Source organism: Larus michahellis, chromosome 4 (assembly GCF_964199755.1).
Source record: "Larus michahellis chromosome 4, bLarMic1.1, whole genome shotgun sequence".
Classification (NCBI taxonomy): domain Eukaryota; kingdom Metazoa; phylum Chordata; class Aves; order Charadriiformes; family Laridae; genus Larus; species Larus michahellis.
This window is the reverse complement of record NC_133899.1, coordinates 60,585,405-60,600,363: the sequence shown is the minus strand read 5'-3', so window position 1 is coordinate 60,600,363 and position 14,959 is coordinate 60,585,405. Positions and strand designations below refer to the sequence as shown.

Sequence of the window (14,959 nt, the reverse complement as noted above, 5' to 3'; positions counted from 1 at the left end):
TGTTATATCAGAGCACCTTGCATTCTTGTTTCCAGGGGCCAGCCAATATTTTGCAAAGTCTGACTCTGTGTTGCTGTTAAGTTATGCTTGTGCAGTCCCCTCCTTACATTGCCAAGTTATCTAGTTCTTCCGTAAGACAAGGTGGTAGTGAAATGGTAGTACTGTCCTTCATATTTTCATTTGTTGAACCATGTATCTTTTGTTCCATTATTTTGAAAAGTCTACAGTTATGCAGGTAGCTCTGTTTCCCCTTTTAAAAAGCAGCACGTTAGTTTTCCTCCTTTTGATTGCTCCGGAACCCAACCATTGACTTTACAGCTCTTTCAATTTTGCTTTTAAGTTTTTTGATGTGCCAGTATAAGTGTGCAGCTTCAGTGAGTCCTCTTCAACATCCAAACTGGTGTTAGAATAGAAAATGTTTCATTTTTAATACCTAGTACTGCCTTTTCCCAAAATGGGGGTTAGGGCTGGGGGGTCGGTGGAAGGAAAGTGATTGATAAATATTTATCGATGGTAGAATTGTTACAGTTCTCTTTGTTCCTAACGTAGTAGCAAAACTTTTAACGTGCCTTAAGTGTGCTGACAGTAATACTTCTGCATATCTTCTGGCTTTCCTTAGTGGTTTTCTACAACTCTTAAGTTTCTATTTATATCTGTTGCTATCAACTTTATGTTTTGAACATTATTTTTCTGTATGTATGAGACATATACTTTAAAGCTCCATTTGCAACCCAGCAACTTCTGTGTTAAGTGCATTTACTTTTTGAAATCGATTAAAAAAATTAACTAAGCTTAAAGTTTATTCATGTGCTTCTCTATAAATGATTTTCCTAGTTCTGTGAAAGTGTTCCTAGATTCACAGAAAACTTAAACATACGTTAAATCTTTATGCCTGAGTGTGCTGAGCAATTTTTTTTCCTTCAGTGCCTAAGTGTTACTAAAGAACATACTGCATGCAAATGGAAACACAACAGCTACAAGCACTTTTGTTAAGAAACAATATTGCTGACAAGATGTTTGGGGAGGGGAATCTTAATTTAGGCCTTTGCTCCCAGGAGGATTTTTTAGTTTTAATTTCTTAGGTGTCCAGTTTCTGTTGAGTGCCAATTACAGAGACAGGAACTTTGTTGTGATCTGTTTGTGATCCCGTACACCTTTCAGTGGTTTCTGTTTCTTTGGTGATTTTGTCCTAGCCTAATGATTAGGACTGTGTTTGAAAAATTGTACAGTCCAGCTTTGAAACTTTCAGGTAGGAAGGCCTAGAAACCCAAATGGCCTCTTCCTGAGTGGTTGCTATCTAGAAGTCTCTATATATATCTCTAGTACTATATAAATATAAAGCTGGAATTTCTTATGTCATGTTAAAAAAAAAAATAAAATCGTGCTGTTTTCCTATCCCCAAACAGGTATTTGGCAAGGAAAATCCTTTTGGGTGTTGTGGACAATGAATCCCAAACCTCCCATCACATACGTTACTGTGATCTGCAGAGATGCTAAATTTACATAAAACAATCGTTTACAGACATTTCTGTCCTAATGTTCTTTACTGGCTGTTCTGAACAGTTTCCTCTTACTATTTTGGCTTTTCTAAGATACATTTTGAATGGGGAATTAACGTGCATAACATGATACTATAAGTTCTTGTTGGTAAGTTAGTCATCTGACTCCCTGTGCAGGCCTTGTTCTAGGTTTGTGTGCTCATGCTGAACTGGTGTCCAAAATAAGCGCCTTCAGCCTTTTCTCCTGCTATAATCTCCTTCTGATTATATTCATTAAAGGATTAGGGAGCCCAGTAATCCTGTTATTTGGTGTTGTCTCTTTATCCTTTATTAATAAGGATCCCAGTTATTAACAAATGGAAGTAAAATAGGCAACTGACCAAGGAGCAAACTAGTTGTTAGTACTAAAAGTTGAACCAACATGCCTCTAACAGTTAAAACAACATTCACGTTTCTATCAAATTCGGTAGAAGAGAGACCTTTACAAGTATTTTTCAAATGGCTCTTGCTGTATTTCCTGGAATATAGAATTAATGTTGTGAGTGAATAAAAGAATAAGTAATTTTCAGAACTTCTAAACATAAGGGAGTTCTGCTTTTTCACGAGGAAACCACATATTTGGGAATGTTTTAATTAAAACAGTAGAGCTGTTTAGTTTTCTGTTTCTTTGCAAAAAAAAAAAAAAAAGTTTTAAGTTAATGTTTAAGCAATTACCTAAACTGACATCTATCTTGAAGGAAATGAAGTGCATTTTGGAAGAAGAGTAGAGGTATTAACAAGTGAGAATGATCTCTAGATCTCTTAACTTTATTAGATCTGTCTAGATCTCTTACCTCATACACAGAAACTTTGACTGCATGTAAGTAGTTTACATGTTGTGCAATCTGTAAAAAGACACTTGTTCTATGCCTGTGTAGTCTCTTGAGTTAAGTACCTGACTGAGTCTCCTGAATGGATGTAATGCTTGCTCAGAGATAGCTGGAGCACATCTGGTGGTAGACTGTCACAGAAATGGGGGAGGTTGGGGTTTGTTTGTTTCTTTGTTTGTTTCTTTGTTGGTTTTTTTCCCCCCAATAATGTGTAGAATTGGCTCTTGAATTGGTTTCTTTTCATCTTTCTTAAATTAGGAGTTTATTTTCCCACTACATGTGGGAAATGTGTAGGGCATAAAATTAGTAAGACTTCAGCTTCAGAAACAGTGAATGCTTGTGAGCAAGGGACTCTTTAGTTACTATCTTTAATCCTTTTTTGATTAGTAACTAGGAAAAATACTTGATTTTGTTAGGGATTCATCATCTTTCTGCCTGTTCCCTGGAGGGCATGAAAATTTCTGCACCAGCTCTCAACCCCTTTGGTGAGAACTGCAATCTGTTCGTGAAGCATCTACATAAATGGATGCCTGTCAACAATCTGGCACAGTTGTTGTCACGTTCTTCTCCTAAACGTTTCACAGGAAACTCCATAATTCTGTACTGGGGTGGACAGTGTTGGGCTGCACAAAGAACGTATATGGGAACTACGAGAGCCTTTCTGCTGAGGTCCCCAAGTTGCCTTGGAAAGAGAAATGTGGCATTAATCATAGAATCATAGAATTGCCTAGGTTGGAAGAGACCTTTCAGATCATCTAGTCCAACCATAAGCCTAACACTGACAAAAACCATGAGTAAACCGTATGGCTAAGCCCTAAGTCTACCCATCTTTTAAATACCTCCAGGGATGGTGACTCAACCACTTCCCTGGGTAGCCTGGGATCGATGTTAGCAGAACAGTGGTCCCAAACTCAGTGTCTTGAGTTTTGCAAGTGAGTTAATAATGACTGCCACAATTAAGCGAGAATTTAGGCAGTCCTCTTGGCCAAAAATTCTCTGCTTCTCAGTATCGTGAATTTGCAGTGTTATAACCTCTGTAGAGAAAGGAAATCCTGACTTCTAAAAATAAAATGCATTGTTATTTATTTTGAAACAGTTGTATTAATGTAAGACTATTTATTTATTTATTTTTAAACATGTTAGGATTAGGTCAACAACCTTGTTTAGGTTGGGTCAACCTAACCTGTGTTTTAGCATGTTAGGTTAGGTCAGCAAACATTGAGTGTGACTAAACTTCTCCCCACACTGTGAAGACATTGTTTAGCCCACAGTCCTGCGTGTGGTGGAGTGTTATCTGTGTGCTGTCAAAGACTTCCAGGTTTTCTCAAGGTTCTTGTTGCTGTTATGGTAATCACCAAGACTTCTGTTAGAGGAAGGCTTGCAAAAATCTAACTAGTTTAGAAGGAAAAAATAGTTATCACTAAAAAAGACATAGTTCAATTTAATATGAAGAAAAAAGTCAATGAGGACTGAAAAAATTAAAAAGAACTCTCATTACTTCCTAGAATAAAGCAACAGAAACTATCCCTTACAGGAAATGTGCAAAATTGTAGCACAGCAACACACTTTCAACTATTGGATTACATTAGTAATTGCACTGAAACCAATATCGGTGTTTAGAGGATGCGTTTTCCAGCTCTTCCAGATATTTATTTATCAGTTTTTCACTTGAGATATCTACTGTGCTAATCTTCCACACACATGATTATTAAAACAAACTGGTGAGAGAGTTGTCTCACTTTAGATAATCTCACCTTTCATTTTAGTTAATTTCTATTAGAAATTGTGCTTTACTACGGCAAAGAGGAAGGCCAGATACTTTCTCCATCAAATAACTATGTATATGATTAATTATTATTAATTATTGAAAGCTTCCCAGTTCATATTGGAAATACATTACAATTTAGGTGTATCAGGTCTTTGAAAATTCTGTTTCTTTAAGAGTAAAACCATTTGATTGTCACAGTAGTTGGACACATTTTTAAATACCACCAATTTTTTTTTCAGCAGTTTGTCTTTGATCCTTGTATTGAGAACAATTGTTAGTACAGTTATGGACATACGTAGTTCAGCTTGTGTTTGCACGTGCATCGACACATGCCATTAAAATTATTGACTGATACAATGGATAATGGATTAAATGAATTACTGAATACTTAGAATTACATGTTCTAGTTAGTGAAATTTAATATGAGTCTGCAATATTTTTTCTAGTATCACTTGAAGTCTTTTTAAATGAAAACCCAGAATTTGCATAATCATTTGGCTTCAGTACAGTTATTGGTGAAATATTTTGGTGGATTTTCTTGAGATGTTTACAGTTGCTAAGGATAAAAACACTTCAATGATTGCTTCTGCTTTGATATCTGCTGGGGAAAGGTTAATGCCGAGCCTCCTTTTGCCCTGTGTTTTATAGATAATCTGCTGCCATAGTGCCTGCAACCTGGGAAGTACCAAATTATTACTTGAGATCCTGACCAGCAGTTTTTTTCATCTGAAAAAGCAATTTTTATATATATATATATATATACTTAATTTTTTTCCAAGTCTTATGGGTAGATAACGGTTACGTGATATTTTCAGGAAATGAAAGAAGCACACAACTTCAGTCTGCTTATGGGTGGCTTCAAATGCTAGTAGTGTTTCCTGTTTTTTACCATAAAAGCTGCTACAATATCATATGAAACATGTTTTATATGAATGTTTAGACAGCAGGTTTCTAAGGCTCAGTGTTTAGAATAAAAGTCTTGTTATGCTTTTCCCAAATAATACACTTATATTGTGGTAATATTACAGTACATTTAAAAAGAAGCTATTGGTGTAATATGAGACCAGCATGGTTGAAAATTCAAGAGTGGGAATACTGAAAACTGACATTCAGGTCTTTGTTGTTGAAATTTTTAGAAGTGAACCTTGGGGTAATCACACCCCTTGAAGTGTGTATATACATTTTATTCCTTGTGGAGATGTGATTGATTAAAGTAGTACTAAAGTGGTATTCACAGTCTGTGAATGATCATTGCACATACATTCAGTAAATATTAATAGTTTTAAAGCTAATAAGCTAACAAATTTAAATCACTGTTAGCCAACAGTAAACGCATTGTATTTAGAATTGTAATAAGTTTGTAATCACTACAAGCAACAGTAATGAACACTGTCTTGTTAATAGAATATTTCAATTTTTCTTTTTAAGGTGGACAAGTAAGAAATAATTTGCAGCTTGATCCAGAAACATCATCTTGCTAAAACTTCAGTCGCCTTCTGCCACCCTTGAAAGTTGATTTTAAGGGGAGATGATCTCTAAATTGCAAGTTTTCCTAATCAAGCTGCCTGAAATGAATTTGACTCTACTGTGACATAATTGTTTGTCTACATGAATGCTATTTTACACTAATGACTGAAACCTTTTTTCCTGCAAACTTATATGTATGTGCTTTATAAATAGTTGTGCTGATCAGTAGTAGCCAAATTGTAAGTCAACTCAGTGCAGCCTTGTAAAGGGCACGGAATCCAGATCTTCCTTGAAATTTTAAGCCTGGTAAACAGTCAGTTTATTTACTGCGAGAATTTTGTTTCTTCGTGAGAGTAATTAATTTTTTTAAAATGTCATTGTCAGTATGATGAACAACAGTATATTGCATTTCCTTTCTAGCAGAAGAGGATGTTATAGAGTAGATAATAGTTTGCTTTGAGAGTGGTAGTAGTTTATATGTGATGCAGCCTTCACAATAGTTTTCCCGTAGTGGACTACGATATCGCTGTGGTACATTACAGGCTGTTTACCAGTAATATAGAATGGGGGAACGATACAGTGCTATTGCACTGATATGAACATAATAATGAATGGCATCTACATAGCGAGGCTGGACAACATTAACTGCTCTTACAGCAAAGCTAGTACTTGTACATCATCTTGGGATAATTTATATTTTAATTTTTCAAAAAATCTTTCTCCTATTAAATTACCTTTGATTTAGTAAATTAATGAACAAAACCTGTGGATCTATAATGCAGTTTCCTCTGTATGATAATGACAGTTTTATCAAGAAGAGTCGTGCTAAGTCATGCATTTTTTTGACCTAATATGACTGTGGATAGGCACATGCAAAATTTAGCATTGCTTGCGGACAGAGACTTGTACTTAATAAGTAAGTAAATAAATACTATAAAAATTAGTAATACACATTTAGGCATACATTTTAATCAAAACTGTCCCCATTTGTACTAGATGTTCAGCATCATGATCGTTGGGTCATACGAGGTTATCTACTTTATCCTTCTATCCCAACATAAAAAGATCAGCTCTCAGATTCCTGACATTTGTTGATTTTGTTGTGTTAAAAACCCCTCCAGTAATAGACCTTCACTTTCTTAGGCAAACAATAAGATCTTTTTTAAAATTCTTACCCTTGCAAAGCTTTCCTTGTCCCCAGTCTAATTCCCTGTATTGTACACCTTCCCGTATTTAAGATTTGCTAATCCTTAATGTTCCGTGCAGAGGAGAAACAAATTGTTCCCTTGTTATCGGCATCAGTCTTTTATGTATTTTAAGACTGCAACCATTTATGCCCGGATCCCAGACAGGGACTGTGTGTGTCTAGGCTAAAGAACCTTCCTTTTTATGACAGATATATCTAACATGATATATCTTCCTAATGGTCTTACACATCCCTCATAAATTGACCTTAAGTAACAAAGTTGAAAGTACAAGTTTGGAAAATTTATTAAAAAGTACTCTCAGCTTTTCCAGAACTTCAATGTCTATGGCAAACCATATTTTCAACTTCTCTTCAGATGTGCTGAACTTTTCATTCCTACACCAAATATATTTTGTAGTTTCAGGTGTCTTAAAAGCATGCTGTCCAGTATTTCTTGTCTTTATACTGGAAATTATCTAATAAATAACAACATCAAGACTGTGGATAGACATATTAATAAAGAAATTTTGCTAAATGCCTGATCTGGAACACAAAATTGTTTGTAAGTGATGTAAATCATGTTAGAGGGCTGATCTTGAAAATATGCAAACTAAAATACATAACTAAGCTGTGGCAGTTTAACAAGTTATTATGCTGTAAAGGTAATTTGTCCTGTTTCAGTTGTAAACTAATGTACCTTCAATTAAACCACACTGAAAGCAGTTTAAGAAGATGTATTTTATTCCACACTTGGAGTAGGCAACCAGGGTGTTGGTTGGACAGTTGTCTTAATGACTATTGATGCCTTGTTAAGCATCCAGAAATAGATTCTTTTTCTGAACCCCATGTAAACAATTTTCCACTCTTCTGATTCCTACAGAAATATTCTATTTCCTTATTATAGGAATTACAATGACCGTTTTACTCCCGGTAGTTCCACTTTATGTAGCTATTATACCAAAACAGGGGCTTTTATTAGTGTTGGGAATTTAGATCCAATGCCATTCTTGTTAATTAGTTTTTAGTTAGCTTAGCTTTAGTTAGCTTTTAAGTAGCTCGACATATATGAATTTCCTGTTTTGCCCTGTATTTGGCAAAAATAAATGCTATTTATAGTGTTGCAGTACGAAGCAATGTGGCTGCTTTTTATTTACTTTTGTTTGTGCATATCAACATTATTGTTGGCAGGAATAAGCTTAGCTGAGGGAATATTTTTGTCACTGTTGCAACAGTTGGTCCTTACACAATGTTGTATTTGGAGAATCACACCATCAAAATGGCTTTCTTGGCATGAGAGTAGTTTATCTGGGGAAAACTAACTCGAACCCAGAAGATAACTCTTGTATATAATTTACCAAAAAATGTTGTGATTGAATTTATTTTTCTCTACAGAATATAATAAAGGATATCTCAAAGTACATGTTTATACATGTAATATAGCAAATACTTTTAAAGGTAGAAAAAATTGAGCTAATTTGAAAAGAGCAAATGGAATGGGAATATAAAGAGAGAACAAACAATTTAAGTCATAGTGAGTTTAGAGGGAAATGCCTGTACTATCTCTGAAATCCAGCGAAACGAGAAAATTCTTTCAGTGTTTGAAAAAGACCAGCAGTGCCCATTTTGAAAGATATTTTAAATTTTTCACTGTTTCTGTAAAAGGAAATTCTCTCTCTTATGACATGTCATAAGGCTTGCATACTGTATCAAGGTAGGAATCTGCTTAATTAAAATTATAATCCCACTGGGATTACTTTCTCATGCGTGTTCTAAATTTAAAATGTTTGAGAAGAGTGAATTTGCCCGCTGCCAGCTCAAGGGCTGGAGTGAGGGAAGAAGAGCTTCTCCAGCCATGGAGATCCACGACGCAGGCATCGAAATGGCTCCAGCAGGCTTTTGGGTTCAGCTCAGCGCTGCTGGGTTAGACGAGTCTGTAGGACACTCAGGTGTCCATTAGTGCCTGTGTCATCTCCTTTTCTATTACCTAGGCCGTGCTAGCACACCTATGGATGAAGAGGATAATTGCAGTTCAGATTACATCTCTTGAAAGCTTTGATTCACTCACACTTAGGTTTAATGTAAAGCAAATTTCTTTAAAAGCTAGAGTAACTATTTCACATCTAAGCCACAAAATTAATTAATTCTTGAACTAGAAAAATCCTTTTGGCACTAGGTTGAATAATTTATTGTTTTAATGAGATTTGGAAACAAATTGAGAATTAAGGTCCTTCAACATCATTTTGCTTATTTTTATAGTTTTAATCCTTAATATTTACTGCATCTTAAGTATGTGATACTTGAAGTATTTACCTTCACATTTGGGACTGTGGGAGAAAATGTCATCTAGGTTATGTTGTCTTTATGCAAAATTAAGAATATTCCATGATACGTTTGTTGGTTTTTTTTTTAGGATTTTCACTGTTTCTCAGAAATTCTTCCCTTAGGTGAACATTACTGTTGTTGCTATATTTAGGAGTTGATTTCAATTATACTGGAACTCCAAGTCTCTTCTTCCTCTTCCCTTTCAGTTAAGATGATAGAGGATATTACTTTAGCATTAAAATATAGCCATAGAGTAACAGGAAGACAAAACAACATGTGGATTCGCGTTCTTGGGTAATGAAAATCAGTTTTGTCTAAATTTCCTTTCCAAAACTCTGCCGTTTTACCTTCTTCGTAAACTTTTAACATAACTTAAAGCTAATATGATTCCTTCATATAACATGTCTTCTGGTAATTGAATAAACATTGAATGGTTTTGATGTGTAGGCACCAATAATATTGCCTGTGTGTGATCAAGAATGATTCCTTGCTTCATAGGAAAAGGCACTTTTCTAAGGAGAGTATGAAGCAAGTAGAAGGTGCCTGCACAGTGGAATTGTCCAAATAGGGCAGCATTTCATTACTTCACTGGTTATTTCATGAGAAAACGTGACTTTTGGCTGGCTAACAACTCCATTAGAAGTGTGGCCTATATGACAGTTTTATTTTAAATAAACAAAAATTTGGTATCCATCTTTACTAATTTCATTCCACCTGGTGTCGCTTCTGTAAGTTTTGACTATGGTAATGCATATCTTTTACAGAACTAGGTTATTTAGTGTTCATTATTTTACAGAGGAACATGAAAATAGAAAATACCATTTTTGCTCCTCTTAACAAGAATAAACCCACGCATAACAGTTTTAGAAGGCAACAGACCAAGCTTTTAGAGAGCAGGTTTTTGGTACACATAGAGTTGGTAATCATCAGTGAGAAATATTTTGGAAACTTGAACATGACATACTAAGCCATTTTCAGCTTTATGAACATGGTAAAGTACACCTTGCTGTTACTGTGACTCTTCATTTGACTAAGATTGTGAATATGAATGGTTAACTGATTACTAGAGAAGTTTTACAAATATATATCTCTTATATATGTAATTGTGATGCCTGTTCAGAAGTACACGTGCTGATGTTGGTGCGAACCTTCTCAAACTTTGGTAATAGATTGCCAGTTCTGTTTCAGTTCCTAATTAGTAGATGATAAAGGTGCTCAAGGAAATGTGGTTTTATGTGGTGTAGTAACTTACGGTAGTAGGTGTCTAGTAACTTTAGTCTCAAGAAATAGGTTTTTCCCAATGAGCTATCATTTAGGCATTGCATTTTAGACAGAGCTGAAATATATTTCTTCCGGCCTCCTTTTTGTCACTAATCTGGGGAGAGATCATGGAATCATGGAATAATATAGACTAGAAGGGACATCCGTAGGACATCTGGTCCAAACACCTGCTCCAGGAGGGTCTAATTAGATCACCTTGCTCAGGAACTTGTCTTTGAAAAGTTATCAGCAGTGGCTAAGGGATGCGCTTATTTCTCTCTCGTTTCCTAGTAGATACCACATTGCTCACAGAGGACAAGGAAGGCAAATGATCTTATTTGCTTGGGGGGAAAACTTTTTCAGAATATAGTGATAAATATTGTCATATATGAAAATATATATGTTCTGTTTGGTACTAGTCTGAGGCATGGACTACTCTGCCCTTAAAATTAATTATATTAATTGTATTTTACAGTGTAGTAAATTCTCATGGGTTTGTATTTGCAGTTTCCTGAATGTGGTTTCTACGGAATGTACGACAAAATTCTGCTCTTCCGCCATGACCCTACATCTGAAAACATTCTCCAGTTGGTGAAATCAGCTGCAGATATTCAAGAAGGAGACCTAGTTGAAGTTGTCTTGTCAGGTAACTAAAAAACAGTGAAAATTACTGTCAAGCTTTTGCAACCAAAAAGTTATACAGTATTTTTGTTCCAGTTAGGATTCAAGAAAAAGAAGATTTTGTTTGTATGGACTTTCACCTATGTTGTCAAAATTTTTCGCAGACGTATACGGGCATATTATGCCTATTAATTCCTTTTATTTTTTCCTATTGCACTGTATACTTTTTAACAGCCTTTATTTTGTCCATGTTACTAGTTAAGCAACAGGTTAATAAGTCATTTGAAATATGTATAATCTACATATTATAAATCCTGCACTTGGGTCACAACAACCCCATGCAGCGCTACAGGATTGGGGCAGAGTGGCTCGAAAGCAGCCCAACAGAAAAGGACTTGGGAGTGTTGGTTGACAGCTGGCTGAATATGAGCCAGCAGTGTGCCCAGGTGGCCAAGAAGGCCAACAGCATCCTAGCCTGTATCAGGAATAGTGTGGTGAGCTGGACTAGGGAAGTGATCATCCCCCTGTACTCGGCACTGGTGAGGCCCCACCTTGAGTACTGCGTTCAGTTTTGGGCCCCTCGCTACAAGAGGGACATTGAGGTGTTGGAGCGTGTCCAGAGAAGGGCTACAAAGCTGGTGAGGGGTCTGGAGGACAAACCTTATGAAGAACGACTGAGGGAACTGGGGTTGTTTAGCCTGGAGAAGAGGAGGCTGAGGGGAGACCTTATCACCCTCTACAACTACCTGAAAGGAGGTTGTAGAGAGATGGGGGCTGACCTCTTCTCCCTGGTGACAAGTGATAGGACGAGGGGAAACGGGTTCAAGTTACGTCAGGGGAGGTTTAGATTGGATATTAGGAAACATTTTTTCACTGAAAGGGTTATTAAACATTGGAATAGGCTGCCCAGGGAGGTGGTGGATTCACCATCCCTGGAGGTGTTTAAAAAAAGGGTAGATGGGGCACTGAGGGACATGGTTTAGAAGTGGCTCTTGTCAGGGTAGGCTAAAGGTTGGACTCGATGATCTTAAAGGTCCCTTCCAACCTCAACAATTCTATGATTCTGTGATTCTATGAAAAAATCATCCTGCGTGGCAGCACAGCCCTTTTCAAAGAAGCATGTTAGAAGCAAAATGTTAAGTAACAATGAAATCAACAAAATACAACAGATATTTTAACATTTACTTAATTAACGGACTAGCTTGAAAATTAGAATTGGTCTTCACATATCTTACATGAAGTATCAACAGTTTAATATTAATTGGGTGGAGTATACTTTTTTATATTAGTTGGTGCAGTCAGTTCATAATTACCTGTGGAGAAATTGTGAAGATCATTCTTGCTAACAGTGACCTAGCTCCTTTTAAAGTAAGGATTTCTAGCTTTTATGAAGCGCCATAAAAATGTCCATTGGAAATAGAGTAACTGCTTTTTCAAAGCCTTGCGTAACAGTGCCTGCCAGGGCTGCTCTCACTCCTTACATGGTTTATTTTTAAAATTGTTTAGGAAAGGAAGGGGAAAACTTAAATTCTAGGTGGGGAAGTAAATAAAATTCTAGAAATATATATTATTTATTGATGGTTGTCCGAGAGAAGTGCTAGTTGCTTCTTGTACAGGGCTATTGATTGTGTGACAGGTATAAATGATGGTGTGGAAGGTGAAAAAGTAGAACAAAAGAAAATAACTATTTAGATCCTAGGAAGTACAAAAGGACTCAGAGGAGATAAGTTGAGAATATAAGTGCAAAAACAGACAATGAAAGTTATAGTCTGAAGGTGACTAGCAGGTGAAGGGTTGTAAGAAGAGGTGTAGTCTGAGTGAATCATGAGGTGAAAGACCAAATTTTGGAGGCAATGGAATAATAAATGGATTTAAGGAACATGCTTGGTCAGCAGAGTGACTATAAAGAGTGGATTACTCTAATTGAAGTAGGAAATGAGCAGAAATTATGTGACTGGAATATAGATGAAGTCTGGGGATGCCGTTAGGTGTCAATAGGACTTGTCAAAACCTTAGATGTAAGAAGGGATGAGGTATGTGACTAGGAATGGTGCAAAGTTTACAAGGGTACACAGTAGAGTGAGTGCTGGAATTGTAAAGACATAAAGGTAGTATTTCATAAATAAAACGTAGAAGATTCTGAAGCACTTCATTTTTTCAGTTGGAACATGCAGTTAGAGCCTCTGGAAAGATGCTTAAAAATAGGGAGATGTGTAAGTCATATAAAGGTAGAAGTTGAATCTATAGAAGAGTGTAGGATTAGTGAAGATAAAGCCAGAGTCCTAATGGATGTTGAAAAGAGTGGGGGCAAGAGTTAGGACACATAATCTAAGCCAACTGAGTTTTTTAAATACTATTTTCTTGTATACTACCCTTTTTGATACTCTTTGATTAGAGTAGGAAGAAGTACCATAAGGAATAATGCACGTCATTCCTGTAGGTCATCATTCATCTTTTCCACATCAGGAAACAAATTTTTCCCTTTTGAAAAGATATCAGTAATCTCTATTTCATATTTCCCACAGAAAATAATCACTCCAGATCAGTAAATCAGATGTGGTGGAAAAAAATCAGGAAGGAATTTGTTGCTTTATTTGATGTACTGCTTATGTGCTTTTGAAATGGAGACCACGTATCTTCCAGTTGGCTAAAACTGGGCAAGTAGCTGTTTAAGTCTTTAAGAGCAGCACTTCATGCAGTACTTGCAAGTGATAAAGGAGAACTATGTTGTTTAAGAGAATTAGGGGATTTATGGTTTTATTTTTTAGGTGAAGCATCTCTCCACAGAAGTGGTGAAGCATAAGCAACTCTGCAATATTTAGAGGAAAGATATTAAACCAGCGCTGTGTCAACCTGTGGCTGGTACCTACAATTGCCAAGGATCTGTATATTTTTTTCCTCTTGCCCTCCAAATTAGCGTATACATTGATGGCTGAAGGCCTGGAATTTTTAATATCGCAAAGTACTGTTGTATCGTGTTCTAGTAACCAAATTTTAGCTAAAGGTAAATCCTCAGAGTGCACTATTGTATGCTCCCTAATACTTCTGTTATACAGTTGTTGACAGTATTGATGAGCTGTATCATTTTATATGGTTCTAATTATGATGAACACGTGAAAGAAATTTATATGTTATTATCTTCTTGTTATTGATTTATACCATTTCTGTGATGGACTGTTTTTCTTTTGCAATTCACCAAGTGCATCGACTGTATAAAAAATTGTGCAACTGTAGCAATGTGTCATGATGGGATAAAAAAATAAAAAGAAAATAGAGAATTTAGGGCATCCAAATCTTTTAGAAAGTCATTTTAATGCAGGAAATTCACAGATTAAGAAAATTGTTGTATCTTGAATAAATTGAATAAATAATCCAAAAATTATATGGGGCTTCATGTAGAACGACTGGTGAAGCATCTAGTTCACATAGTTCTGGAGTTGAGGTCTTTTTTTGTCTCCCCAGTTACAATGGTGTGAGTTCAGCAAGAAGTATCATTTCATTCCTCATACCTCTTCATGTGACTTACCTTTGTAGGTTACAAATGCCTCTTTGCTAGTACAGTTGCACACAGGGAGTTTTAAAGTGATGTAGTTAATTGATGCAAGCTGCTTCTTAGACCCACTGTGGTGATTTTTTAATAAAACACTGAAATCAGCTATTAAAAAAACAAACAAATAAACAAAAAAACCCAACCAAAATCAAACACAAACAAACCAAACAAAAAGCTCCAGACAAAACCAGTTGTTACCTACCTAGCCATGTAAAGAGATCTTATTATGAAACCTTGGCAACAACATGAGGTTTGCCAGAGGAGGAGGAGTGGAGACCCCTCAGTCATCAGTTGGTGATACCTCAAGGAGTTTAACAGCTGAAAACCAAGAAAAGGGGTGGGTCAGGTGTTTGCACCTTTTCAGTTGCACTGTCATACCAGATTCCTCAGTGTGATTTCCTGAAGCTGGAATCCCAG

The 14,959-nt window shown here is 36.1% G+C and overlaps 1 protein-coding gene across 3 annotated transcripts in view; it reads left to right on the top strand.

Moving 5' to 3' along the window:
* Nucleotides 1–14,959, top strand: part of PRKD1 (protein kinase D1) — a 135,976-nt gene that overhangs the window by 58,233 nt on the left and 62,784 nt on the right. For all 3 annotated transcript variants that reach the window (XM_074585053.1, XM_074585054.1, XM_074585052.1), the window contains one exon: nt 10,879–11,017. In XM_074585053.1, the coding sequence (XP_074441154.1) occupies nt 10,879–11,017 (139 nt within the window). The remainder of the gene's footprint in view (nt 1–10,878; nt 11,018–14,959) is intronic.